We start from the raw sequence: 27,982 nt of genomic DNA, 5'->3' as shown, positions 1-27,982 counted from the left end.
AACCCCTTCCCTGGTTGCCTCCCTGCCTTTCCAGCAGCATCTCTGCCAGCTCCTGGCTGTGCAGGGAGATGGATTTGGCTTCTCTCTCTGCCAGCTCTTCCCTTGACTCTTTGCATCCCTTAGTCCAGCTCACAGAGGCAGATATCTGCTGAGTTCATCTGCCGTTGGCACGTGCACGACAAGCTTCAGAAAACACAAGCAGTAAAGACTTTGTTGAGTTCAGTTGCACTGTTTAACACAGCAATATCATTCTCCCTAAAATGCAAAGCTAAATGGTCTCCTTGTGCACACGTGCTGAAGGGCTGGGCGCTTTCTCAGGGGCAACTTCCCCTGGTTAAGATATATGACCTGCTAGTAACTGTGTAGACCCTGTATTCCTCTACACCCAGCTGCACCCCTATAGCGTGCATGGAAAATAAGGACAAGGAGTTCAAGGAAATGCCAACACAAGAGAGAGTCTCAGGAACTTAATGCTTTATTGGCTCATGGATGCCTCATGGGGCCAAAGCACAGCCTGGTGCAGCAGGTGGAGGCAGCAGGGAAGCACAAGTGATGCCCCTTCCGCAGGGAGCGATGGTCCTGGAGGCAGAGGAGAGGGTCTGCAGCCAGGCAGCCCCAGGGCTTGCAAAGCTTTGGGGAGGCCAGAGGGATCTGGTCGATGCGTGGCCTTTGCTGCCGGAGCCAGGGCGTGCGGGACACCCCATCACTTCATCTTCTGCGAGGGCAGCTGGTGGACCTGCTGCTGCTGCTGCTGCTGCTGGTACTGGACCTGTGGCTTCCCATGGCAGCCGGAGCCACCGCTGCTGTGGCAGCCACCACCGCCGGAGCTGTGACAGCCACCACCGCCGGAGCTGTGGCAGCCACCACCGCCGGAGCTGTGGCAGCCACCGCCGCTGCCACTGCTGCTATGACAGCCTCCACCACTGCTGCTGTGACAGCCGCCACCACCGCTGCTGTGACAGCCGCCGCCACTCCCGTGGCAGCCACTGCTCTGGCGGGTGTAGCGCTCCTGCCTGTGGCACTGGTCCTTGTCTTGGCGGGAGCACATTGTTGTGTGTCGGGGTCACCTGCGGGGAGAGAGGAGCTGTCAGGGGCTTTCCTTTCCTGCTTCTGCTCTTCCAGGGAAGAGAAGTCTGGATGTACATTTATCCAATCTTAGCCAGATCCCACAATTGTCTTTAAACCTTGCAGCAGCTTCTTATACCACCTGCAGGATTGTCCCACCAAAGCCATGGCCAAAGATGCTGGGAGCTTCCAGAGCAGCCAGGCAGACTGAGCACGGCTGGCTTTCCAGAGCGGAGCTATCTCACTCCCAGAGGGAGCAGAGCAACACCCCAGAGCCTCCCTCCAAGTCCAAATCTCTCTGCTCTTTTGGCATTCCCTGCGCTCCCTCCTCACCCCACATCCCTGCTCATAGGCCCCCATAGACTAATCCCCAATCCAGTACAAGGCACGGGGCTCAGCCCGCTCCAAACCCATCCGCCTCTCAGAGAGTTTCGAATGCCGTGCCAAGCCCCAAAGCCCTGCAGCATCGCTGCTCTTACCTGAGATGCTCGTGCAGTGAAGGGGCGAGGAAGGAATGAGGCTTTCCGGGACAGGAGCGCTTTTATACCCTCTCCGTGCGCCCCGTCTGGAAATGAAGCACCTCCCTGTTGCAGAGGTCTGCCTGTTCATTTAATTTGTCGATGGCTTTTTTTTTTTTGCCTCCCCACTCTTCAGGTTGCTTGCATGATTCACCTCATATGCATTGGGTATCACCTCTTGTTATGGTCGTCTTTCCTGTGCCTCAGAAATATTTAATTGCCGGCTCTACCTGTGCTTAGCTCCAATGGGGGAGTAGTGTGGGTGGCCTTAGTTTCCACAGCTTTGCCAGTTTGTTTTTGGTATTGATCACAGCTGGGGAGTGCTTTGTGTTTAGACGGGGGAATAATGTCATGTATGTAAATCACACCAACCTTTTCAAAGGTCTTGAGGTGCCCTAGTCCTGCAAATGCCCATAAACCCAGAGATGTGCCTATAAGTACCAATAACACCTTTGGCACAGCAGACAACTCTTCCTGAGCAATTTCACTGGTACCACTGTTGGCTCGTTTCTCTTAAAACCAGCTGAAATATGGTGGAGTGGTGAAGAGAGAGAAAAAACAGTCCCTATAAAACTTTTTAGTCCATCAAAAGTTTCCTGCTGTTGCGAGAAGGACAAAAAGCAGTTGGGATTCTTATTTTTGGAAGGGGAAAGACCTGCCCTAGGTAGCGATCCAGGATTAGCAAGGTGCATAATTATGTGGTTAACCTTCAGCCCGTGAGTAATGCTGGAGCGGCAGCACTGATGGTTTTTTTCCAGGTTGTGAGTGGCTTCGATGCTGCCACGCGGAGGAGAAGGGCTCACATGGGTGCTGCCTTCGGTGACGCACAGCGGCCTGGGGTGGCTGCTGCATTGCGGGGAGCTGGCAGACCCCCGGGACTTTCTCCAAACTTGTAGGAACATCCTTTTTGGAGTACTTTTCCCTGCTCCCAAACTGGCTTGTAACTGGCCAACAAATCCGAGTGTTATTTGGACGAATGCGCAGACCCACACGAGCCTTCAGGCCAGGCCCGGTACCACGTTTGCAGTGAGAGCTAATTGCAAGCAATAATTTGAGATACTCCCTGTACCTTTCCTGTACCTCTGCTGCGCGGGCTAGGAAGTGCTCAGGACCATGGATCTTGTTTTGCTCTTTTCTGCCACAACTTGTGGAAGACATTTTAGTAATTAAACAGGCAGCAAATAAAAGACTAAAATCAGTATTGCTAGCTGAAATAGGGAACTGCTATGATTTTGTCAGTGCAAAAGTGCTTGGAAAACACTGGCTGAAAAATATTTCACTTGCTGGCAGAGATGCTCAAGCATTTGGTATTATTGGTCCACCTCTCCTACTTTTTATTTTTCTTTCTCCATGCTGGTTAAGTTTTTATGATATTCCCAGACACTGACCACAGTGAGATGGAGGCTTAGCCCCATCCCGCCTTTGCTAATGCTGTTTGAGAGACCCAGCATCCTTTGGGAAGCAGCTGGAAAACTAAGCAAGCTGCCAGGCACCGAGGTGCCTCTCCAGCCTCTTGTGAGCTCCTGCTTTGAACGCAGGTGCCTGAACCTTCGTTGAGGCATTGCAAACCCGGAGCCGTTCCCACAACCCGAAAAACTTTTTGCCACATTTGCTGTTACTGAAACACGGAGGATTTTTGGAAAGGCGGGTGGACAGGGCAGGGTTAATGAATCAGGTACGCAACCTAAATCCTTCTTTTGTATTGCTTAATTGCTATTATGAACTAGAAAAGTGTCAGGGCAAACTGTACCCGGGTTTGATCACTTCTGTTTAATTATGTTTTGTTCTGGCAGCAGAAGAAATATGGTAAATACTCTCCGTGAAAAAAGACTCAAAGTAATTTTTGGCTCTCACATTGTATTCGGTTCCTCATGTTTTAATTGTTCTGAGTTTGTTAAAGATCAGCAGCACCCAGCCAGCAGTCCTGGGCACCTCTAGATTTTGTGGCTGTCCACCTTAATAAATGGGGTTTGCAATGGGGGCTTAAGGCAAATGCCAGACTCGCGCAACCAGCCTTTTCAAATGATTCCTACACCGAAAGCAGGCAGCCTGTTCAGGGAGTTAGCTGCTCTCTGCACCCTTTTCAGCAATGCCAGATATTTCTGATCATCGTGACACACTTGAGAATAATCTTATCAGGGCAACATCCATTTCATGAATGGCAATACCAAACCAATAAATTACACAATTCATTTTAATTACAAGCTGAGAAGAAATTTATCGGTTCATTGTGTAACGCTAGCGTCTTGCAATGGCTCTGGCTCGACCCAGGGCTCTTGAAGAAAGGCTTGCTGGGGGGGTTGTCACAAGCATGTGGAGATACCTGCCCCAAAAATGGCACCTTGGGGCCAGACGGCAAATAAAAGGGGTTTCTGCCCCCTCGGGGTGCCTTTGCCTATAGGACTTTTTCTGCCCCATGGTTGTGCACAGAGCTGGCCCCGAGGGCTTGTGCAATGCAGCCTGTGGGGTCTTGGTGGGGGGTTTTGGGTCTCCAGCTCTGTGGGAAGGCGGCGTGGAGGAGAGCTGCCTGCACTGCAGAGGCCTGAGATGGCTTCTCAAAATGTCAGCATTTAAAAATCTTTATTCTCTCTCTTTTCCTTTGGAGTCCATAGGGCCGAGTGTGGCAGTGCCTGCCCCTGTTACTTGTGTCTGGGCAGGGTAACTTCTGGGCCATTAAACGAGCACAAGGTGTCTTGTATTGTGATATGAAATACACGGTGAAAGAAAAATCACGAACACACAACTCTCATGAAGTCTGAATTGTCATGGCTTGTATATAGTTACAGACTAACACAGAGAAAACCGCACCACCGTGAACGTACGCAGTTTATTTTAACACCCACAGATAAACTCATGAGAGGTACAGGATTCACCAGGGGAGGGAGAGGAGACATTTTCTTTGAAGACTGCTAGGAGACATGTAAAACTTTCTGAACTCAGCACAAGATCAAGGACATGCATGCATATAACATGCAGATAATGACCTGATCACTTCATCTTTGAGGATACTTGGTAAATTTGCTGCTGGCAATCCTGTGGCTTTCCATAGCAGGATCCCCCACTGTTCCCATGGCACCCAGATCCACCGCTGCTCCTGTGGCATCCAGATCCACCACTGCTCCCATGGCATCCGGATCCTCTGGTCCCGTGGCAACTGAATCTGCCGCTGCTCCCGTGGCACCCAGATCCACTGCTGCTCCTGTGGCATCCAGATCCACCACTGCTCCTGTGGCATCCAGATCCACCACTGCTCCCGTGGCATCCGGATCCTCTGGTCCCATGGCAACTGGATCCGCTGCTGCTCCCGTGGCATCCAGATCCACCGCTGCTCCTGTGGCATCCTTCACTGCTGTGGCATGAGGATCGTTCTTGCCGGTGGCACTGGTCTTTGTCCTGGCAGGAGCACATCTTTGCAGACCTGCTGGAAAGACTATAGTCTTTGAGTGGGTGCAAAGGCAAGAGACACTGTGATGTCTGTCAGCCAGCAGTAGCAGATGTCTAGGTAGATGGGATTATATATCAAGAATAAATTCTCATTATAAGCCAGGTTCTTGAAGAAGAGAGAAAAATTAGCAATGCATGTCTGCCCGTAGTGGTCCCTGACCTGTAGAGAGGACTCTGTGCTACCTTCCTTTGAGCAACTCTTTCCTTTTGCTTCTACGTTTAGCAAATATGTAAGATAGAAGTTAAAGCACTTAGTGATTAGTAAGAAGTGGTGGCCAGATAGAGTCCAGAGCTAGACCTGAAGAGTCCTGTCCTCAGCTGTCTGAATTAAGAACATTTAAGTTTTCTAGTTGCTTTCTATTATTTATGTAGAGATATGAACGGAGAAGACAACCTAGGCAGGACTGAGCAACTGGGACCAGAGGGAGCCACAGAGATGAGACATGTAAGAGAAGTGGTCAAGACCTCAGGATCAGGACAAAGCTAGTGATCATTAAAAGTGCAAAAGTTTGGTCAAGCCGGACTTACCCCGTTCAGCAGGAATTCGAGAGGAGATGTGAAGCTGAGACAATGAGGAAAAATGGGGTGCGAGATCTTTTATAGGGCACCCAGTGTTTTTCCTCCGGAAACAAGATGAGCTCCCACCGGAGGGACCTGATTGCTCACCAACCCGAACACTTTGCTAATTGGAGAGTTTTTACACTGCTGTTTTGACTCATGGTATTATGAGCAGATCAATATCCCGCCTTTGGGATCGCTATTCTTCTTGTTACTCCATAAAAATGTTAATTGCCCACCACGCCTGGTGTGGTTCACGTGCAGGGATGGGGAGGTTTCTGGATAGTTTTGCTGCCTGTGACTAAAGCATTTACCTGCTTCTTGCGCTTAATGCAAAGCAGCCGTGAGCCCAAGTCGGCAATGCAAAGAAGTTCACAGATAGGAAGGTGGGATAGTGGGGTGGGCTGGTGGACTGGGTTGCAAAGGGATCCAGAAAATAAAAGGGGCTTGAAAGAGAACAACTGAGGCCATGGTGGTGCATAGGAAAAATGAGTGCATTTGGGCAGTTTGGGAAAAAAAACTAGGTTGCAAGTGGGCGAAGGAGACAAAGGGAATTAAGGAGGCAGCTATGAGCACGCGATGGGGCAATAGAAGGTGAGCACAGAGCCCAGGGCTGGTCTGTGTGTGGGGTGCCCTGAAAACAAGGAGTGTGAGCATCCTCTGCCGAGCCCCAGGGGTCAGAATTGGCCATCCACATCTGCTGGGGTGCTGGGGCTTGGCATTGGTGGGTTACAAAAGGAGTCGAGTTGCCTCTGGGCTCTAAAACTGTCTCTGGGGTTTGGGGTTTAGTGGTGGGAGATGGTGATGTGAGACTTTGAAGCAAACTCCTGCTGGCCGTGTCTGGTGGGAACGATGGGAGCGGGCAAAGGCAGGCGGTGGGACATGGCTGGGGAGCAGCATCAAAGAGAAACCTATTTCTGAGTAAAACAGCAATGAAGCACTAAAAGGAGTGTTGCAATATTTCAAGTCAGTCCTTTCTTTGCTGAAGGAGAGACTTTTAACTCAAACAGAAGGAATTTAAAACCCCACAGGAGACAGAGAACATCCAGGCAGGAGGCTCGGAAAGACAAAAGGTCTCCAACAGTGTCCCATTCCCATGATACTTGTTCCAAATATCTGCTATGGGTTACCTTTTTTACACTTTGATTGGAGAAAAAAGTAGGGAGGAAGGTGCTGTGACTCTTTGAGCTCTTTCCTCCCTCTTTGCCTCCATCCTCAAGTGTGCATTGGGGAGGGCATCAGGATCCACGGCTCCGCTGACATAACGCTCTGCTTTGGGGAGAAAAGCGTCTTTCTGCCTACGGAGCGCACCAGGCCTGATCTCATCCAGGACTCTAGAGGCCACTGTAATATTAATAATAGCACAGACTGAATTAAAATAAAATACAGAGTCAAGGAGATTCGTTGCTAACCAATGGAGCTGAATCACTTGAACAAATTGATACATGAGGAAATCAGAACGTGTCTGGGGATATTTCACAAACGTCTGAAGAATGAAAATCCTTGTGAAACTATTATTCGCGATTCATTAATTACACCCCAGATCACGTGGATGGTGACAAACATGTTTATCATTTCTCTCGGCAATAGAGACATCCACCTGAGCATGGCCTGGTGGGGAGGATGCTCACATGCATCAGAGACCTGGACCCGCGTACAAGACAGGAACATATTGACCTGGTCTTTGAGCCCCACATATCTCCTGCAAAGCTCCTTGTCTTTGGGAGAGGCTTCCCTGTTTCCCTTGATCCTATTCTGAGTGGATGGCAGTTTTTTTCTTTGGGTAATTTGTTGGTTTTATGGACGGAATTTCCTTTGCAGTTGTCCTAATACAAGTATCAGAAGATGGTTTGTTCCCCACTTTGGATCATGGTTTCTGGGTGGCTTATATGTGGTCATGATTCTTCCACATGTCAGTTATTGGTTTTCTATTTATGAAGGAGATAAATGAAGTACAGAAAAAACCCAAGATCTTAGAAGGATCTGGGGGACATCCCAGGTAGAAATTCAAACCTCCAAATCCCTGAGAAGTGATTAAACACAAAGAAGATGTCTCTCTTGTTTTGAGATTGCTCATGTGAAATCCCTCTCATTAGAGGTTAGACAAATCTATGTCAAAATAGCTTAAGCAGAGCAACTCCTGCCTTGGTGTGTGGGAAGCGGGAGCTGCCCTCTTGAGGTATCCTCCATCCCCCTCTTCCACAGCCCAGCAAGCTTCAGAGGGGATCTGAAAGTAGATTTGGATGCCTTTGCCACAGCCCCATCCTTTGCTTTGATACTTTTGCTGGCGTCTTTCTTCCCACAGAGGTCCCCGCGGCTTGCACAAGCAGTGTTGCATGCACTGGGGTAGCTGAGCCATTGCAGTCCACCGCACAGCCCATGGGGTGGGCACTTGGGCTGCCCCAGGGCTGGGCCACCCCACCAAGCCATGCCTGGGATGGGGACTCTGTGCTCTGTAGTGCACGTTGGCATCAGCCTCTGCACATGCGTGAGGAAGAGGTTGGCAAGGAAGGCTTGCTGCAGTGTCAGGGCAGAGCATGTTGGCAGCCCCCCTGCATCCGCCTATAAAACCTCCATCCCAGGAAGGTGTGCCCTGTGCCTCTTTTTACTTCTTTTCCTTATCGAGATTGTGCTGCAGGAGAAATCTCCATGAATGTTGCGAAGCAGCTGAGTCTGTGATGTGTCACATCCTGCAGGCTGGGCCAGGCAGGACACCGGGAGACGGAGACGATGGAGGCTCGGGGCTGGGTGAGGTACAAGGAGCCACCTGGGACATGATGCTGTGAGTCACTGACTCCAGATCCCTGCTTTGCTGTAACAATCCTCCCAGGTGATTCCTCTTCTAACCTTACAAGGATTCCTCTTCCTACCTTAAATCTTACAAAGAGTTTGGGACCTTTCGTTCCATTAGAGAGAGCGGGTCCAGCCAAGTGCCCCCTGATGTCTACAAACCCATTTCTAATTTCCATTCGACATTTGACATTTCCATTCCTCGTTCTTCTCAATGAGGAATTTGTCTGGAGTAGGAATAAAAAGACACCAGGTTGAATCAACCAGGAACCTTGATGTGAGGGTGAACGGGGATGCTGCAAACACCAGCTTTGGCCACAAGAAGGAACAGAAGCAATTCAAAGGGATGAAGTGGAAAACACTGATGCAAGGGGGTTATGAACCATAATTTTTTATTGCCTCCACAACTGCTGTGAAATAAGGAGGTGAATAGCACATAATATTTCACAGAGACAGTGGGTTACACCTTCAAAGCACGTTACAAGCAAAATTACAGGAAGAGTGGAGATCTGCGGTAGCACGGGACATGCTGACCATCAAGGCAATGTTGTAGGAGTGAGAAGTTTCTCTCATTCATCCCCACTCCTCATGTCCTCTACTTCATCTTCTGGGCTGGCACTTTGCAGACCTGCTTTTGCTGCTGGCTTGGGATGCATTTTGCCACAGGCACGCAGCCTTGCTGCACTGGAGGGGGACAGGTCTGCACTGGGCAGCACTGTGGGACGTGCTGCACTGGGTCACTGTAGCATGGCTTCCCCCCTTGGTACCCCGATCCATGGCACGTCTCGGAGCAGACTGACCTCCCGTAGCTGTGGCATCCTCCCGATGACCCATAGCTGTACGTGGGTCTCCTGACACAGCTTGAACCACCTCCGTGGTACGAACCTGAGGAGCCGTGGCATCTCTCGGAGCAGACCGACCTCCCATAGCTGTGGCATCCCCCCGATGACCCATAGCTGTACGTGGGTCTCCTGACACAGCTCGAACCACCTCCGTGGTACGAACCTGAGGAGCCGTGGCATCTCTCGGAGCAGACCGACCTCCCATAGCTGTGGCATCCCCCCGATGACCCATAGCTGTACGTTGGCCTCCTGACACAGCTCGAGCCCCCGTCTCCGTGGCACGAATCAGCCGCAGCATAGCCGTGGCATCTCTCGGAGCAGACTGGCTGCCGATAGCCGTAATGCCGGTAGTTGTGCCCTCTCATGCCTTCAATGCCTTCGCCGTCGCACCCTGAGGAGCAGGTGTTGTAGCCGTAGCGGAAGGGTGTGCGCCGGGTGTCCAGCCAGGACCCCGAGGGGTCATACCAGGTTGAGTTCAAGTTGAAGTATGATTCTCTTCCAGAAGAGTATATCATGTTTGAATTGTAGAGAAAAACCTGAAAAACAAATGGCCAGGTAGGCTTGCATTTCCATCTCCTCTGTTTTCATTTAATTTCCCATAAAGCTGCTTTAGTGAGCCATTCATAGGTCAGCCTTGCTTATTCTGAAAACCTGGATCTAAAGGAAATTCTTGCAGTTGCCCAATACTGGTCATATTTTGTCCAAACCCCCTTTCTGACCTTACCCTTGATTTTTTTCCCCTCCAAGAACAGAAGCAACCATAAGGCACTGCAGCACATAGTGGCATTGCTATTAAATCCCATACCCAAGTCCCCCAATAACTTCTTTCTTGGCTTAGCCCACCGTCCTCCAGCACTTGTGTGTAGGGTATGGTCTGAAGGACAGTGCAAGCGTGCCAGGTCTGTGACCTCCTGAATTCAGACACCCATCCAAAAATGAACCCAGCTACTCCGGGATGTGTCTTACCCAATTCACGAGGGAAGACAGATGCTGACCAGGAGTTCAGATTGTGAGAGGCAACGGGATGGAGGCCTTTTATATGGTTCCAAGTCTTCCCCTTGTAAATGAAACATGCTGCAGGAACGAGGACTAAATTATTTATTAACAAAACATCTCCTCCATTTGGATGCTGTTCCCAGTGCTTGGCATGTTCTGCTTGACTCATGATTCCTGATAAGCATCTCTTAATTACGATGTAGTTACCGAGTGGTGCACATAAAGGACTGACATTGTTTAAGCCACACATCGTCTATGTGAGGCAGGTAATAATGTACTTATTCACCATCTCCAGGGGACCGAGACACTGAGTGGAGGCTGACGGGTGACCTGTGAGTCAGGAGCCATGATGTGCACAGTGCTAATGTCCCGGCCTTCCCCTTCTGCTACCCATGAGGAGCATTTCCAGGTGCCTGAAGCACAAACAGGTGACTGGGAAGAGCCAGCGCAGAGTCACTGAAAGCAAATTGTGCTGATGGGTTTTGGTGATGAAGAGGCTGGCTCCGTGGATGGTGGAGTGTGATGGATGGTGCTACCTCAACTTTTGCAAGGCTTTTGGCACAGTCTCCCATGGCAGCCTTGCAGTTAAACTGGTGGAGGTATGAACTGGATAGGTAAACTACATGGTGGGTGAAAAACTGGCTGATACTGGTGCTGTCGCTGTTTAACATCTTCATTAATGCCCTGGATAATGGGGTGAACTTGGCAAATCTACAGGTGGCACCAAATTGGGACGAGCGGCTGAAACTGCTGGAGGATGAGACCTGGGCAGGCTGGAGAAATGGTCCTGCGGCTGGGATGGACTAACTGGGATGGCAGGGCTTGGGCGGCTGGCGAAAAGCCGCTCGGAAGAAAAGATGGACCAAAGCTGCCCTGGAAGCGCCGGTCTGAGGGCTAAGCTGGCCCTTTGTCCGTGGGCTCTGAGTCAGCCCTTTGGGCACTGCGCTGGGACAGAGCCTGGGAAGTGGCTTCAGTCAGAAGAGGCTGGGAAGAAATTAGCTACTAAAATAAGGGATTTCTGAAGTTAAAGTTCATATGTAAAATAAGGGATTTCCGAAGTTAAAGTTCATATGTAAAATAAGGGATTTCTGAAGTTAAAGTTCATATGTAAAATAAGGGATTTCTGAAGTTAAAGTTCATATGTAAGTGGTTTTTCATTTGGTTAAAATTAGACATGAGAAAAATAAATTGTTGTGGTTTTCTGCATTAAGAAAACAAGAATGAATTTCTTTTTTTCTTTCTGGTTTTCCTTGGTGGTTGTTAGTGGCTGTGAAGACACACTGGGGCTATGATTAGGCAATACAAAGAAACAACAATATATATTTCAATGGACCTAGTGGAAGGCTTTTTCTGGCAAAAAGAGAGAAACAGTGTGTTACCAGTGTACCAGGGGAGCTGTGGGGGAAGAGCCTGGTCTGCATCTTTCTGCACCGAGTGAAAGGCATTCCTGGCATGCACAGACACACCTAACGTGCTGGGGCACGCGCTTATTATCATGATTAAGATATATATGATGGATGGCCTCCCAGTGCAGCGTTACTATCTAGCTAATGAAGGTGATGGCACACATTATAGAGCAAACTGTTTGTACCTAGATCACTTGCTGATGAACCATAGTGAAGTCCATCTATTGGTCCCGCGGTGGGTAACCACAGGGGAGAAGGTTTTACAGCATGCAGATGGAGTTCAGCCTGGTGAAACCGCTACAGCCAGAGCTGAAATCCTCATGTGTGAACTCTAATTTTAATTTTAAATTTACAAGTTTCCTTGTGAGAAGTTTAATGACTTTTAACATCTTCTCATTGTAATGTTGGTGACATTTTTGGGGGTAAAAAAAGAGGAACCAAGTGTCAACTAAATTTTTTCAACTTTATTCTTGAATACACGGGGAGAAAATAAAATTGCAGGAGTCCTTGATGCTCCTGCAGTCACCGTGTGTACTTTTTTCCCAGTACAGTCCTGTCTCTGTTTTCGAACAACCTTGAAATCCCAGTCCGCTGAACACATGGGCGAAGGTGAATCCATGGCACACTGTTTTCCCGTGCTCGCCCAGGCTCTTTCCATTCTGTTCTCCATCCCCAGGCTGCTCACCTTCTCAAAAGAGGGGAGAAACAGCTGCTCTGCCCTGAGGAAGAGCAAAATGGGGTTTGGATGATTAAAGCCTATTCCCTGGCAGGGGAGGACCCTGGGAATTTAAAGTGTCAGTGCTGGGGTCAAGCAGGGGACTGCAGACCCTGAATCCAGTGTATAAAGAGCAGCAACTGTAGAGGCGGCACTACAGGGAGCCTGATAGAAAGAAACTGTGATGGGTTGACTTTGGCTGGCTGCCAGGTGCCCACCAAGCCGCTCTGTCACTCCCCCTCCTCAACAAGACAGGGGGAGAAAATACAACAAAAAAGTTTATAGGTCAAGATAAGGACAAAGAGGTCACTTGCCAATTACTGTCACAGGCAAAACAGACTCAACTTGGGGAAATTAATTTAATTTATTGTCAGTCAAAATCAAGAGTAGGATAATATGAGAGAAGGACAAATCTTCACTCTTGACTTCTCTACATCCTACCCCTAAGCAATTCAGGGGACCAGGGAGCAGGGGTTGCGGTCAGTTCATCACGTGTTGTCTCTTCTGCTCCTTCCTCCTCACGCTCTTCTTCTTCAGTGTGGGCTCCTCTCCACGGGGCCACAGGTGCTGCCAAGAGCCTGCTCCAGCGCAAGCTCTCCGTGGGGTCACAGCTTCCTTCAGGCACATCCCCCTGCTGCGGCATGGGGTCCTTCACGGGCTGCAGGTGCATGTCTGCTCCACCGCGGACCTCCACGGGCTGCAGCGGGACGACCTGCATCACCATGGTTTTCACCACAGGCTGCACGGGAATCTCTGGTCCAGGGCCTGGAGCACCTCTTCCCCCTCCTTCTTCACTGACCTTAGTGTCTGCGGGGCTGTTTCACACTCACATTTTCTCTATCACAGCTTCTGCACAGCATTTTTTACCCCTTCTTAAATGTCCATCACAGAGGCCTGACCAGCATTGCTGATGGGCTCACCTTTGACCAGAGTCAGATCCGTCTTGGAGCTGGAACTGGCTGTGCCCAACATGTGAGAAGACACCAGGAGTTGCCCCCATGTTGGGCACAGCTGGTTCCTGGTGTTGCATGGTGCCGAAAGTGGAGGTGGCAGCACCGGCAGCTTGAGTGAGGAGCGAAGCATCTCCCACGCTGAGCGGCGTGCGGGCACGTGCTGGGGAGGAGTCCCAGCGCCTCGCTGGCCCCATGCTCATTTCTTCTGCAGACAGGGTGGCAAGAGAGGGACCTGCTTTTGCTGCTGCTGGCTGGGATGTAGTGGCAGCGGCACGGTGGCCGGGCAGCAGCGCTGGACGGGTGGGCGGCAGCACGGGATGCAGGGGCAGCGATGCTGCAGCGGCCGGGGATGCAGTATCACGGGGGGACAGGTATCCTCCATGGGGCACTGCTCCACTCGCCTCCGGGGCTTGCCGCAGCAACCCGGCTCCTCGCAGTGCAGGGGTGGGCGGTACTGCTGCAGTGGCCGGCGATGGATTTTCACGGGTGGGGGGCAGATGGGTTGCACATGGCTCACCTCCACCCGCCGCCGGGGCTTGCCGAAATTGCAGCTTTGCTGTGGCGGGCAGCAGCTCTGGGGCGGGCATGGCTCCATGGGCTGGCAGCCTTGCGGCTCGCTCTGGCAGGACCCCTCGATGTCACGGCTGAGGCTGCCGGGGTCATGGCAAGGGGACAGGTCCGTGGTGCCCATGGGGCTTTCATGGCAGCACCCCGTGGAACCATGCCATGTCCATCCCTTCTCGCCACAGACCGAGCCGTCGTGGCACAAGTCCTGGTTGCTGTCACCTTTACAGTAGTGCATCCTGTGGCAGAGGTGGCCAAGCCCTCGGGGATAAACAGTCTGGGAAAAAGAAAAAAACCCACGTACTTCTTTTTTTTTGTTGTTTCTATGAAAAAAAAAAAGAGGAATCCGAGAGAGCTGAGAGAATCCAACTCACCCTGTGACCGGTGATGGATGGGCTGAGCAGGGAGTCTGAGTCCTTAGGACAGTGCTGGGGCTGAAAGCTTTTATATGCGGTCAAGCTGTCTTGGAAATGAGGCATGCCATGGGAATTAATAGCTGAGCAGTGAGTGCCACTTCTGTACGTATATTTTTTCTGGCACTTGCTATTGGATTAATCAGCTGCAATTAGCATCTCCCTTGATGTAATGTCAGCTTAGCTCTTTGCATATGCAGTGGCCATCATCTAATTAGTTCTCCCATCGGTCATGTTCAAATACGCTGTTACCTAATGTTAGTCAGATGGGATCCTGGGATAAGGATACCTGGAATACCGTGATGCTGAGTGATGTGCCCAAAAGGAGTCTTTTGTGGCAGTGGGAAAACCACAAGAAGGCCCAAGAGTCCTGGTGTCCAGTCCGATGTCCAGGTGCCCAATGGCTCCTGCCTAGAAACAGGGTGTTGGAGCAGAGGTATGCAAACGGCAATGGTTTTTCACAGGGCTGAAAGAAAACAGAGAAAAATCTATCCTTCAAAACAAGCAAGCTTCCTGCCAAAATAAAGAGCAATTTTTTTAAAAAAGGAAAAATTGGAAAAACAGTGAAATTCTGTTTTCAATAAGAAGTGATTGATTTTTCAATGCTATTCCAGCTTAACACCACCCTGACCAACCCCCAACCAGGAATCGTTGTGTTGGTGGTGTGCTCCACGGAGCTGGGGTTTTTCCCCAAGCTGCTCTCTGGGTGTGTTACCCACAGCTGGAAATCCAGCTCAGCAGAGATAAGATGATTTTACTGCCTCTTCATGCCCCGCTCCATGCTTTGTGCCATGGTACCACGGTCTGTGCCTGGAAGCGCCCTGTGATGGAACAGGGGCTACCCTCAGTTATCATTTCTACTGGAATATAATTAGAAGTGGGAAAACCTCTTTTTGTTATGCTAATTTTGTGAAACTGTGATTTTATTTTGTAAAGCCAGACTCCAAGTGGACTTTTGTTTATTACGTATAAAAAATTCTCAATTCTGGATTAGCAAGATTCAGAAAAAACACAATTTGAAACTTATATTTTAATGCTTCTGTTCTTTAAAAGCAGACATCAGTTTTTAATTACCAACACTTTCCTGATACAATGACATTTCTTCATGGAGTACCCTAGCACTGAAGTTGCAGAAGGCATGTAAAAAAGCATGAAGAGTACAATTAGTTCTTTAAAAACTGCAATTTCTACCAACCAACCCATCTTCTGACACTGAAAATGTTATCAATCAATAGGGATTTTTTTTTTTTCCTTTCATAAGCTTCCATCTGAAAAATCTTTGGCTTTTGATTTGTTAGTGGAAAGCTGAAAATTTCTGTGAGAAAACATGGGATGTTTTCCCGCTGGATTTATGGATAGGGCTGCGGGCTGGACCTTGTTTGTCAGAGACGGTCTGTGATATCTGGACATGATGCTCATCAGCACAGAGAAACCTGACAGCTGGAGAGATGGTGAGGGAATCAAGGGTGACATCAGGACCACGGTGAACGGCAGCTGTTGTTGCCCTGTGTGTAGTATGGATGACTGGAAGACGTGAGCTCTGAATACGGGATCCCTGCGGACACCAGCATGCCAGGGCGCAGGGGTGGGCTACGTCAGGCTGCGGATGGGATGTATATTCTCCTATTTAAATGAATTAATTCCCTTCCAAGTGAGGAGCACCTCAGTCAAGTGAGTGGATACAACACTGAAAGCCCTTTTATGCGCTGCAAATCTGGAATGAGGATGCCACAGAGGAGTGCTGACCTCATGAACTAGGAATTTCAGGCTCTGTCAAGCGCCGTATCCACCTTTCTGACCTTTCTGCTTTGACTCATTTTCTGTATAGCTGCTCCACTTTGCATTTCTGTGGATGCACGAGGCATTTTTTAAGTACCAGCGAAGTATCTCTCACAGCAGCCCCAGGCTGTCAGTGCAAAAGGTATTTCCATTCACTCACTCCATGGCAGAGCCTCCGTAAAAGATGCTCAGAGGTTTGTCCAGAGGCATTTGGGTTTGAATCACTGGGAAAAGCATGTGCAGAATTCAGGGGTGTGACTCTGGGGCACGTGCTTGGACCTGACCACTTTGCTGCCGCTGAGATAATTTATTCTTTAGCTACAGGAAAAATGTAATTGCCTTGCAGGAAGCCACGGGACTTGCATGTAAGGACGGAAAAGACCTGGGTATTTGTTAAGGGCCAATGAGGATTTTAGATTTATGACTCATTACCGCAGTCCCAATATTTTGCTGGTTTTGGAGTTTTTCATGTTAGAAGAGATGTTTTGGAGTCATTTCCCTTCCTGAGGATTCTACAAATCACAAAGTGCAAATACTTCATATCTGAGTCTCATCTCTTAAAATTTGCTACATTTTCATAGAATACCAGATGAAATTAGACAGTATTTCTGAATCCTTCAGGCTAGACTTATATTTCCACATCTTTCAATGAGTCTCTCCCTCCCTGCACCATGCAGACCATGCTTGCTGGTCTATTTAATCTTATTGACAAGATATCAAGCCTTTTAAGCAGCCTACTTTAAAGCTCAGCAAATTCACTGGGGAGGTTTCCATTAACAAAAAAGACCTTTAGCTCTGGCTTTAGGACCATACAGATGCTTTGATTGCAGACTGTGTATCTTCAAAGTCATAAGCAGGGGAAAGATAGCATGGAACTGCATGGCCAAGAGGATACTCCTGTAGCTTAGATAACATACTGACACTAGCAAGCATTATTTTTTCCCCAGATGAGAGACTGACCCAAGATGTTTGCTGCATATGCTGGGGTGCTGTCATCAGTAGCATGACAAAGAGTTGAAAAATTCATTATATTCAGAAACTAAGCAAACGCTAAAAAAGTCCCAGACCAGAGCTATAGTTTAAAAGACAAAGATAAATGAATAAACATGTACCAGAATTTTGCAGTGTCATAACTCACAGATTTTATTGTCTTTCATGACTAATTGGAGATTAATGGAAGAAAAGGGAGTACGATACATCAACAGCATTAAACATCCCACACACCAAGAGGAAAATTAACAGCAGGACTAGTGCTTACAAAGGAAAGTCACACTGATCAGTGGGTAGCAACTTCAAAGTACATTGCAAGCATTTGGTGATTAAAGGCAGACAAAGAAGAGCAGAGATGACCTACAGTCTCTAAGCAAATAAGCAAGAGAGTTCAGGGCCGTATCCATATTCATATCCATATCCGACACCAAGTGAGGCAGGAGGGAAGCAGCAGGCAGCGCAGCCCTGCCTGCCCTTTGCCGAGTGGCTTTAGTTGCCACAGCAGCCGCTGCCACCGCCGCAGCAGCCTCGGTTGTTGCTCATGGTGTAGCAGCAGGTCTGCATGGGCATGCAGCAGCTGCTGGGGCAGCAGCACTGCATGGGCGAGCAGCACATCGGCGTCTTGCAGCACTTGGGGCTGCTGTAGCAGCACACGGTGCAGTTATTTCCACCGCAGCATCCACAGCCTCCGTTGGACATGTTGTTGGTAGTAGTGTAGGCAAAGCTGGAAGGAACAGAGAGAGTCTGTCTGTGACTGGGAGCAGGATATTTGGAAATACAGAATTAATTCAAAGCTCTGTTTATGCTAGATACGGAGAGTCAAGGAGCTGAAACCTAGTGCTGTCTCATTTGTAGTAAAACTTGCTCATAACTCTTCTCTCCGTCTTTTTCCTGCAATGTAGATACCCACCTACTCATACCAGGGCATCCCTAATGTCTTAGCAAGAATCACCCAGCACAGTGCACACCGTCCTCCGTCTGGGCCCTCCTGAAATGTTCTCGGTCCCCTTGCTCTGCATGGCCCTGCTGATACTCCTGTAGCCTCTCCATCCTTTAACACTTCTAGCTTGTCCCCATAATTCCTAGTATGCAGTTCATAAAAGCTCAACTTCAGCCAAAGTCCCAGTCCAGATACCCAGTTATATTTGGATACTGTTATAAGATATCCATAGTATTTTCCTTTTGTGAAAAGGGAGGAAGAATTAGATGTTCTCACTTACCCTGTTGAAGAGTGAGAAGAGGTGAAGGGAAGAGAAGATGAGCGAATGAAGTGAGCTGGGCCAGGAGACCTTTTATAGTCCTCGACGCCTTCCTCCTGGAAGTGAGACAGCCATTGACCATTTGAACTTCCCTGTTTACCAACCCAAACCCATACTTTTTAGCTATACGTGTCTTCTGGTATTTACTCTTTGCCTTATTATTTGTGATCACTACCTTTGTTTTGCCTCATAATTGTTTAGCCTGCAGATAATCAGAGGGCTTCTATGAATACTAATGAATTAGTCCTCTCTGCAGCCTTGCAAGGGAGCCAAAAAATGTGTCCTCGTATCTGTTTGACAAATGCAGACAGTGACGGCCAAAGATGCTAAGGGACTTACTCAGCAGAGCTGGTGCTGAATCAGTGTAAGAGCCGAAACTGAACCCCTGGGTTGCGTCTTTCAGGCACGTGATGGGCTATTTCATCGGACTAGTGTTTGAAACAAATATTTGGAAAATTTCATGAAAATAAGTATGTTTGTTCCTGGTCACAGGACATGCACGTGAGGAGGGAGGAAGAAGACCATGTCTTTGGAATGTGTCGGGAGTCATGCTGGCTCCTGCGTCTCAGTCACCTGCACGTGACGCCATGCAAGATCATCTTGCCCTCACGCATGCTAAGAGCATCTTTGCAATGCCAAAACCATCTTTGTCTTTTCGTTTGCCTAAACTTTTGCAAATCCTCCAATCTGGAGGGTTTAGGTTTGCATGCAGGCATCACTGACACAGGAGTGCTTCAGTTCCTGCTCTGCTTTGCTGGGACTGCTTTCCTAGAAACGTTTTTGAAAACCCTGAATTGAATATTCACTTCAGAACATTTTGCATTTTAATTAAAAAGCTAAGGGGCAGCACTGCCTGTGCAAGTAGCAACGCAAGGAGCTATGGCTCTGGGACTGGGCATGATGCATTGCAAGTCAACATGTCCCTCCTGCAACCTCCCCTTGCATCCAGCTGCAATCCCCTTGTGTGCTGGAGCCCTGGCACCAAACAGGACCCCCCCTGCCCAGCTCCTCAGCAGGGAAAGAGAGGGGTTTAGAGTTGGAGGTTGTGCAGGACTCTTTGTGGATGTTGGAAGTGGTAAATGAAGGACCCCAGCATGGACCGAGAGGGTGAGAGGAAGATGAAGGTGGAAGAGACATGACAAGCACAGAAAACTGGTCCTAACTGGGGTCATGGAACTAAGTGGGAGGCAGGGACTCAGAAGTGATGCAGGAAGAGAGGTTATTGAGGTGGAACCATTTTCTGGGAGGGAGAGAGGAAGGGAGGAAGGTCAAGGTAAGGCAGAGCCTTGGGCAACTGAGACAGGCTGGATGAATGCTTCTTTAATGCCAGCCACTGCCTCCAATACACTTTGCTGTGGGGCTGAATGCTGGCAGGTACACAGGGTATTTGGGAGGAATTTTTTCCATGGCCTAAAATTGCAGCTCTCATTTGAAGACCTCGCCACATTATCCTGAGAGGAGTGCTGCCTAATGAGAGGATGGTGGAGCCTGCCTGGCGAGTTCCCTGCCTGCTGCCTGACATCCTCCGGGATCCCCGGGGTGCTCCGAAGAGGGCTGCTCCTAGATGAGCTGCTACCAGCCCCAAGGATGCTAGCAGGAGCCTTGGTTTACTTTCTGCACAGTGCAAGGGGGCGCAGATTGCGATTTTAGTGCTGCTTCGCCCCTGCAGTAAATGCAGCCAGCTCCTTTCCAGACTTTCCTGGAATGAGAGTAATTCTTTGAGCGAAATGCTGGAGAAGCAACACGTGTAATTGCAACTTCTCCAGACAGAGTAGAAGAGCATGCATGGCATTTCCCTTCCAGCAGGTCCCCTCTGAGGAGGCAAGCGCTTGCCTCCCCATGAGAACTGATTAATTTACAAGGAATTAAAGAGGCAGAAGCAGAGGGGCACACTTCACTTGTGCCTCCAGAGGGAAAGTTCTCATTGGCAAATCCTGCAACTGCAAGAAGGAGTGATGATCTAGGTGGGCATTTCCCACCTACGATAGTCACATCCAGCCATTCGTGTAGCCTGGATACTCGAATGGTCTTTGGTGAGTGGGCTACGGATCCTAACGCAAAGAAGGGACTGAAGCAGTGCGGAAGCAGAGTCAGTAAAGGGCATTAGACACAGACTGAGGACTATGGTGCAGATCTTGCATGCTATGTTTTGATACAACTCTTACTGACCCAGTCATTCTTTGAAGATGGTTGAAGCTTCTCACCGTTTACTCTAACACCTCAGCTCAAAATCTGGTAACCCAGCCATTTTAGCATAGGCAAGACCTCCTTCTCGTAAATGCTAAAGTATTTATAGAGGCTGTCTGTAGGTTCTGAAGTAGACCTCTAGCTGGCTGAAGTACATGGAGCTTTCCTAGTTGAGATGTGCCTGTGTCAAACCGTTTCAGTAGAAATTCACATCCTTTACAAGTTTATGTATTATTTGCTTCTTGTTTCTTTCTAGTTTTACAGTGAGAGGAGAAATAGTTCTCGCAGAGATGTGAGACTCTCAGCTTGTCTTTGAATAGACCCAGGTAGAAGCTCAGAACTGCATCAGGGATGTGTTGATTTTCTTTGTGTAGGCAAACCCCCCCACTTAGCACCTTTTAGACAGGAGCATCCCAGCACTGGAAGAAAATGCAAAGGAAACGCGATAGGTGTGGTGATGCACTCTGGATGGACCAACTAGCAAGCAGATAACCAGCAGGAGTTTTGCAGGGTTATGAACTACAGATTTTATTGTTTTTTTCAGACAGGTTGAAGCAAAACAGTGATGAAAAGAATTAAACATCCCACACACCAAGAGGAAAATTAACAGCAGGACTAGTGCTTACAAAGGAAAGTCACACTGATCAGTGGGTAGCAACTTCAAAGTACATTGCAAGCATTTGGTGATTAAAGGCAGACAAAGAAGAGCAGAGATGACCTACAGTCTCTAAGCAAATAAGCAAGAGAGTTCAGGGCCGTATCCATATTCATATCCATATCCGACACCAAGTGAGGCAGGAGAGAAGCAGCAGGCAGCGCAGCCCTGCCTGCCCTTTGCCGAGTGGCTTTAGTTGCCACAGCAGCCGCTGCCACCGCCGCAGCAGCCTCGGTTGTTGTTCATGGTGTAGCAGCAGGTCTGCATGGGCATGCAGCAGCACTGCATGGGCATGCAGCAGCTGCTGGGGCAGCAGCACTGCATGGGTGAGCAGCACATCGGCGTCTTGCAGCATGACCTCTTGGTGCTGTAGCAGCACACGGTGCAGTTATTTCCACCGCAGCATCCACAGCCTCCGTTGGACATGTTGTTGGTAGTGGTGTAGGCAAAGCTGGAAGGAACAGAGAGAGGCTGTTTTTCTCTGCCTGAATTTCCTGGTTGTTTATGCAGCTTAAAGCATGCTTATCCCAAAGTCCATCCCAGACTGGCTGGGGAAGTCCCTACTGTCCAGAATCCCATGACAGCCTGTCCCCAAAATCTCCACATTTTTGCATTGGACACCAGTGCATTTGGCATATTGTCCAGCACTGGTTCCATCAGAAAGAAGGCACCCAGGTGGATCCCAAAACCAATCTCTCAAAATTGGTCCCAAACGAGACAGTACAGGAAATGTTGGGTGGCTTCCTGCAAAAGCACACAGAAGTATGTTAGAGTGCGAATGAAAAGGCAAGTAGTAAGCTCTGACTTACCCTGTTGACCAGTGAGGACAAGTGAGGAGAAGTCAAGATAAGCGAATGAAGACCACTGTGATGGGGAGCCTTTTATATGCTCCAAAGCCATGCCCTGGAAATGAGGCATTCTTTGGCAATTCTGACTTCACTCTGTATCACCCAGAATATGCCTCTCACATGTCTTCCGGTATTTAATCTTTACCTCTTTCTGTTTGCTCACTGCCTCAATTGCGCATCGTAATTAGTCGTACATATAAACAACAGGTGCAAATTTTCTAATGAATTTGCATTAATGGGAAACGGAGGCAGCTGTAAGGTATTCCCATCCACTTCCCAAGGAATGACCTTGAGACACAGAGACACTTAACAATGTGCCCAGGGGAGGCAGGTGCTGAAGGAGCGGGAGAACCATGCCTGGAACTTGGAAATGTCACTGCTCACGTGTCCCCTCTGCGCTTGGCTGGGATTTTGGGGGACCAGTGGAAACTATTGGTCAATGTGAATCCTTTTTTCCTGCCTCTGAGAGGTGGCTGTGTGGTCAGAGATAAGACTGAAGAGTTTCTCCTTTCTCAGTCTTGTTCTTGGGTCTCCCTCCATGGTGCTTGGTCCTCACACCCCCTGCTTTTTATTTCTGCTAAACTATTAAGATTTTTTTTCATTTTCATCCATGGAAGGGGTAGATTAAGTTTAAATTAAGCAGCTTTCAAAGCAGTAGTGCACACATGTTAACTTTTTTCTGTGTTGTTTCCGTACACTCCATTTTCTGAGATTATTTCTAAGGTCTGTGATACTGAGACAGCTTGTATTTAATGGTATTCGCGTTGATCACATTTGAGTGTTTCACACTAACAGTTTGATTCTGTGTCACTGTAGGCAAGCATGAGGTTCAAGACTGGAAATCCAATCTTGAGTGCATTTCTCCATGCCGTTCCCCTGTACCTCGGGAGCCCAGCTAGTATCTCACAGATGCTCTGAGCTCAGGCACATGGCTGGATGTTTCCAGCAATTCCTTACAGTTGTTTTGGCTGCAGTGTGCTAAGACGAAGGCTGCTGTGTATGCAAAGCTTGACTGAACCGTCAGGAGGGAATGGATAAGATGGTAGGAGTCAAGTCAGATATTATGAAACAGGCTTGGGGATGGGGGAAGAAATTGTGGCCATGTGCAGAGCCAGGACAGCTCCACGTGAGAAGAAGGAGGTGTTGATGACTCCATCATCTGATGAGAGGGGACACCAATATAAGATGAGAGTCCCAAGATGCTGAGGCAGCATCTATTCATGGCAAATAAAGGCTGCCGTCATCTTCAGCAGACTCTGAATGTGAGGCTGGAGTGGTGGCAGGTGATCCCTTGTGGCTGGGACACGTAGTTTCTTCCCAAGATGTGAACACGGCCTCCTATGACTTTGGGTGTCTCTTCTGGAATTGCCCGTAGGGGATCATTGCTTTGGTCACGCGATAATAGCCAGACACCTGCCTGCAGGAAGTAATGCCCTCTTTGTGTAAACCCTCCAACATGTCGTCCACTAAATAAGTCATTCATAGCCTTTTAATCAGGCTTTATTGTCGCCATATTGGCCAAGATGATCCCTGTGTTACAATTATAAAATCATAGAACGGTTTGGGTCGGAAGAGAACTTTAAAGGTCATCTAGTCCAACCCCCCTGCAATGACCAGGGACATCTTCAACAAGATGAGGTTGCTCAGAGCCCCATCCAACCTGACCTTGAATGTTTCCAGGGATGCAGCATCTACCACCTTTCTGGGCAACCTGTGCCAGTGTTTTACCATCCTCATCATAAAAAATGTTTCCTTCTATCTAGTCTGAATCTACCCTCCTTTAGTATAAAACCATTACCACTTGTCCTATTGCTACAGGCCCTATTAAAAAGTCTGTCCCCGTCTTTCTTATAAGCCTCCTTTAAGTACTGAAAGGCTGCAATAAGGTCTCCCCCGCGCCTTCTCTTCTCCAGACTGAACAACCCCAACAACATTCTCAGCCTGTACTCATAGAGCAGGTGTGCCATGCCTCTGATAGTTTTTGTGGCCCTCCTCAGGCCAGGTCCATGTCTATCTTAGAAATGGATGTGAACCCTGCAAGGCTGTTGCTAATCAGGGTCTTATACAGATATTGAGGAGATATTGTCATTTAGTGTATAGTTGGGTCAGAAATAACTTCTTCTGCACTAAATCCCTTTTACATGCCATGCCATGCCATATGTCTTTGTAAACTTCCATGGTGGTTACGCAAATTTGAGAGAAAATTTGAGAGTTTGTGAACGGGGAGGAATCTGTCATGGCAGCTTTTCCAGCATATGATGAAATTAATATTCACAAGATATCCTTAACAGAATGCACTTCTGATACGGTATGGTATGGTATGGTATGGTATGGTATAGGATATCCTTCTGCCAGTGTATTGTACTTGATTTACCTATTAATCAAAAACTCCTAAAGACCTGAATAATGTTTCCAGGAGAGTCTAAAGTGGTAGAGAAGATTATTCTAATGCAGACTTTGTGTATGCTCTGAAGATTTGGTTGGGGGAAGCAATCAAGACAGCGCTCAAGGCATTTTCCTGAGACGTGCAATTCAGAGCTGAGTCCTGAATTTTAATAGTAAAGGAAGTCCCAGCCAGGTAGAAAGGGTACTGTTGACTCATGTGTGCATTATTTTAGGAATGAAGCTTTTAAGTTGTATGCTAACACCTGGGTTTCATTCCAGCGCTTGTAATCCAGGAACACTGCATATGAAAATCTCTGCTCACATAAAAATAATTCACCGATTTAAGGTGTTTTCTGAAATTTTATTTTCGAAGATGGTAGTGGAAGAAGATGGTGCCTGCTATTCAGTGAGTAGTGAATTCCTCTCAGTACCTGCTGAAATACCTATTCCAGTATCAGGGATGAGTTCCTATACCTCTTATGGAGTGCTGTGTTTTCAGATGGTGGAATTACGCATGCTTCATTCAGTCTGTGTCCTTTGAGCTTTATTTACTGTAACCATTTAGTTTTATAGTAAAAATTTTGCTGAGGCAAAATCAGCAGGTGATCAGTAGGTGCAAGAATGGATCCTACTGCTCTGCTTGCTGTCTTTGGACATGACCTGATTCGTACCAATGGGAGGTATGGCTGAGCAGCTCTTTGCTTCCTAAATGTCCTGCTGTGCCCAAGGAGCATGTCTGTAGCCAGCAGAACCCTGGCTGCAGGCACAGAAAATGGCACCAGAATGAGGACACATTCTGGGGAAAGCGATGGAAGAACAACCAAAAGAGAAGATTTTGCGTTTTGCTTAATGCTAAGTTTTATTGTCTACAAGTCAAGAGAGAAAATGAAGAATGATCACATTAACAGCAAAGGTATCCCAAGTTCCATACACCAAGAAGAGAATTAACAGCCCCACTAATATCTAATAGCTCTTTGCCTTATACAATGGGTGATATATTCAAATGCATTGTAGATGTTCAATAATTAAAGGACAGAAAGAAGAAGACAGCTTAAGTTTGAAAACAGGAAGAAAATTGCTGAACGTTTACTCTATCATCATGTGAACCAGAAACAAATGAGCAGGTTTTCATCTCCTTGCGTCTGTTCTTGTACGCCAGAGATGGGAGCTGGCAGAGCTGCTTTTTCTACCCAGAGCTGGCTCAGCAAATCTTCTTGATTGTGGTGCAGCACTTCTGGATGGGTATGCAACACTTCCTCACGGGGGAGCAGCATGGCAGGGGGCTGTAACACACCATAACTGGCTTCTTCTTCACCACGTAGGAGCAGCAAGACTGACATCCAGAGCAGCAGCAGGGACAGCAGCCACAGCAGCAGCAGGGTCGCTGGGAGCAGCAGCAGCAGGGCTTCTGGCACACCTTGGTATAGCAGATGGACTTCTGGCATGGGTTGCAGCAGACGGACTGCTGGCACGGGTCACAGCAGGACTGCTGGCAGGGGTCGCAGCAGGGCTTCTGGCATGGGTCACAGCAGGACTGCTGGCACGGGTCACAGCAGGGCTTCTGGCACGGGTCACAGCAGGACTGCTGGCACGGGTCGCAGCATGGCTTCTGGCATGGGTCACAGCAGGACTGCTGGCACGGGTCGCAGCAGGGCTTCTGGCACGGGTCACAGCAGGACTGCTGGCACGGGTCACAGCAGGGCTTCTGGCACGGGTCACAGCAGGACTGCTGGCACGGGTCGCAGCATGGCTTCTGGCATGGGTCACAGCAGGACTGCTGGCATGGGTCGCAGCAGGGCTTCTGGCACGGGTCACAGCAGGACTGCTGGCATGGGTCACAGCAGGGCTTCTGGCATGGGTCACAGCAGGACTGCTGGCACGGGTCGCAGCATGGCTTCTGGCACGGGTCGCAGCAGGGCTTCTGGCACGGGTCACAGCAGGGCTTCTGGCATGGGTCACAGCAGACGGACTGCTGGCATGGGTCACAGCAGGGCTTCTGGCATGGGTCACAGCAGACGGACTGCTGGCACGGGTCACAGCAGGGCTTCTGGCATGGGTCACAGCAGACAGACTGCTGGCACGGGTCACAGCAGGGCTTCTGGCATGGGTCGCAGCAGCATGGGTCACAGCAGGGCTTCTGGCATGGGTCGCAGCAGATGGTCTTCTGGCACGGCTCGCTGGAGCACACTGTTTTGCTCCTCATGACGACGCAGCATCCGGTAGAGCAACACCCGGTAGAGCAACACCCAGTAGAGCACATGTTTTTTGTAGTGTAGTCAAAGCTGGAAGGAGCGAGGACCTGAAACACAACGTACTTTCAGATACAACCCATCTTTCCAAGTATATAGATATGTTTTATTTTGGCATACAAATGCTGCTGTCTAGGCCCATGGCTGACAGCCATATCACACACTACTTCCTATTTATCTGTCTTGAGTTGCAAAAAAAGATCCTTACAGAAATCAAGCCACTTGTCACTATTGCAGTGATACTTGTGCATCTTTTGAACTGTCCTGGGAACTTTCCTGTGCTCATCGATGAAGATCACTCCCTGAATTTCCATCCCAAGAAGCTTATTTTCCACTGTGCTCTCCCTACTAACTGTCTTTTTCAATAAGCAATAGACAAACAGGCTAGGAAAGTCTGGACTTCGGAGAGAGCTGTAGATCATAGAATCATAGAATCATAGAATAGTTTGGGTTGGAAGGGACCTTTAAAGGCCATCTAGTCCAACACCCTACAAAGATCAGATACAAAGACACATTTCAATTCATTGCTTGACCAAAACCAAGTGAGAACCATTGCTATCAAGAAACACTGCTAATAGGTAACACTTACCGTGCTAACTGAGCGGTGCAGTTGAGTGAGGAGCAAAGGGACTGGGAGACCTTTTATTTAGCTCGAAATTGTCCTGTCGGAAATGAGGTACCCCACAGCAATTTGTGATTTACGCACTAAGCCTATACTTATTTGTTGAATGTGCCTTCATCTATTTAGTCTTTGCCTCATTGTTTTTGACCAACCCCTCAATTTTGTGTTATTATCAATTTGTTCTGTAAATTTTTTACAATTTTTTAATGTCAAGTTAATTCTTGTGTGATGATTGTGAACTGCTTAAAAGGAATGTTTCTGCTCATTTTGCATATGGTAACGCTGTTACATTGAGATGCTACGTTGCTTGTTCAGAGCTAGCGAGTGCACAATTAACATAAAAATCATAATTAAGATTGAGGAGCAATGGATTCCAGAGGCATGCAGAGGCCTTCTGGACGTCAGTCACTCCTCGGTATGATTTTTTAAAACAGAATTCCAGCAAGTGTAATTCCATGGCCCCGTGTTTTGTTTTTGAATGCAGAAATGGTGAAGCCCAATGTCTTTCTTTAGGGTCTCTGGTCATCAGAAGGGCAAATATGTAACAGAAAGTTCTTGACATCTCATCCTTTGCTGCCTTATCCCATCCATGCATGGGAAAACACATGCCCTTGGCTTTGCCAATATCAGAAATTTTAGGTGCAAAGGACTATGCAAATTCATCATGGAAATTTGGAATAGAGTTTGGGTCAAATCGGAGACCATATTTTTCCAATTCCTTTTTGATGTCTTTAAATAAAAGCA

The 27,982-nt window shown here is 48.4% G+C and overlaps 5 protein-coding genes across 5 annotated transcripts; all 5 read right to left on the bottom strand.

The window, feature by feature from the left end:
- Nucleotides 1-703: 703 nt before the first annotated feature.
- Nucleotides 704-1,048, bottom strand: LOC309600670 (uncharacterized protein; the record flags this gene model as incomplete). The annotated part of the gene is made up of 1 exon (XM_082333141.1): nt 704-1,048. One exon carries the CDS (start codon nt 1,046-1,048, stop codon nt 704-706), a length of 345 nt encoding a protein of 114 aa, XP_082189267.1.
- A 3,523-nt stretch (nt 1,049-4,571) lies between these two features.
- Nucleotides 4,572-4,991, bottom strand: LOC309600423 (uncharacterized protein; the record flags this gene model as incomplete). Its single annotated transcript, XM_082332761.1, has 1 exon — nt 4,572-4,991. The coding sequence occupies one exon, from the start codon at nt 4,989-4,991 to the stop codon at nt 4,572-4,574; it is 420 nt and encodes a 139-aa protein (XP_082188887.1).
- A 3,979-nt stretch (nt 4,992-8,970) lies between these two features.
- Nucleotides 8,971-9,732, bottom strand: LOC309600450 (uncharacterized protein; the record flags this gene model as incomplete). The annotated part of the gene is made up of 1 exon (XM_082332792.1): nt 8,971-9,732. One exon carries the CDS (start codon nt 9,730-9,732, stop codon nt 8,971-8,973), a length of 762 nt encoding a protein of 253 aa, XP_082188918.1.
- A 3,751-nt stretch (nt 9,733-13,483) lies between these two features.
- LOC309600422 (uncharacterized protein) lies at nt 13,484-14,089 on the bottom strand (the record flags this gene model as incomplete). Its single annotated transcript, XM_082332760.1, has 1 exon — nt 13,484-14,089. The coding sequence occupies one exon, from the start codon at nt 14,087-14,089 to the stop codon at nt 13,484-13,486; it is 606 nt and encodes a 201-aa protein (XP_082188886.1).
- Nucleotides 14,090-17,522: 3,433 nt separating this feature from the next.
- LOC309600421 (uncharacterized protein) lies at nt 17,523-26,627 on the bottom strand (the record flags this gene model as incomplete). Its single annotated transcript, XM_082332759.1, has 3 exons — nt 17,523-17,757; nt 18,254-18,348; nt 25,785-26,627. 3 exons carry the CDS (start codon nt 26,625-26,627, stop codon nt 17,523-17,525), a joined length of 1,173 nt encoding a protein of 390 aa, XP_082188885.1.
- Nucleotides 26,628-27,982: the final 1,355 nt, after the last annotated feature.

The sequence above is a fragment of the Platalea leucorodia genome (genome assembly GCF_965183815.1).
Source record: "Platalea leucorodia genome assembly, chromosome: 24".
NCBI classification, from domain to species: domain Eukaryota; kingdom Metazoa; phylum Chordata; class Aves; order Pelecaniformes; family Threskiornithidae; genus Platalea; species Platalea leucorodia.
The sequence above is the reverse complement of the archived record's forward strand: the minus strand, read 5'-3'. Positions and strand labels throughout refer to the sequence as shown.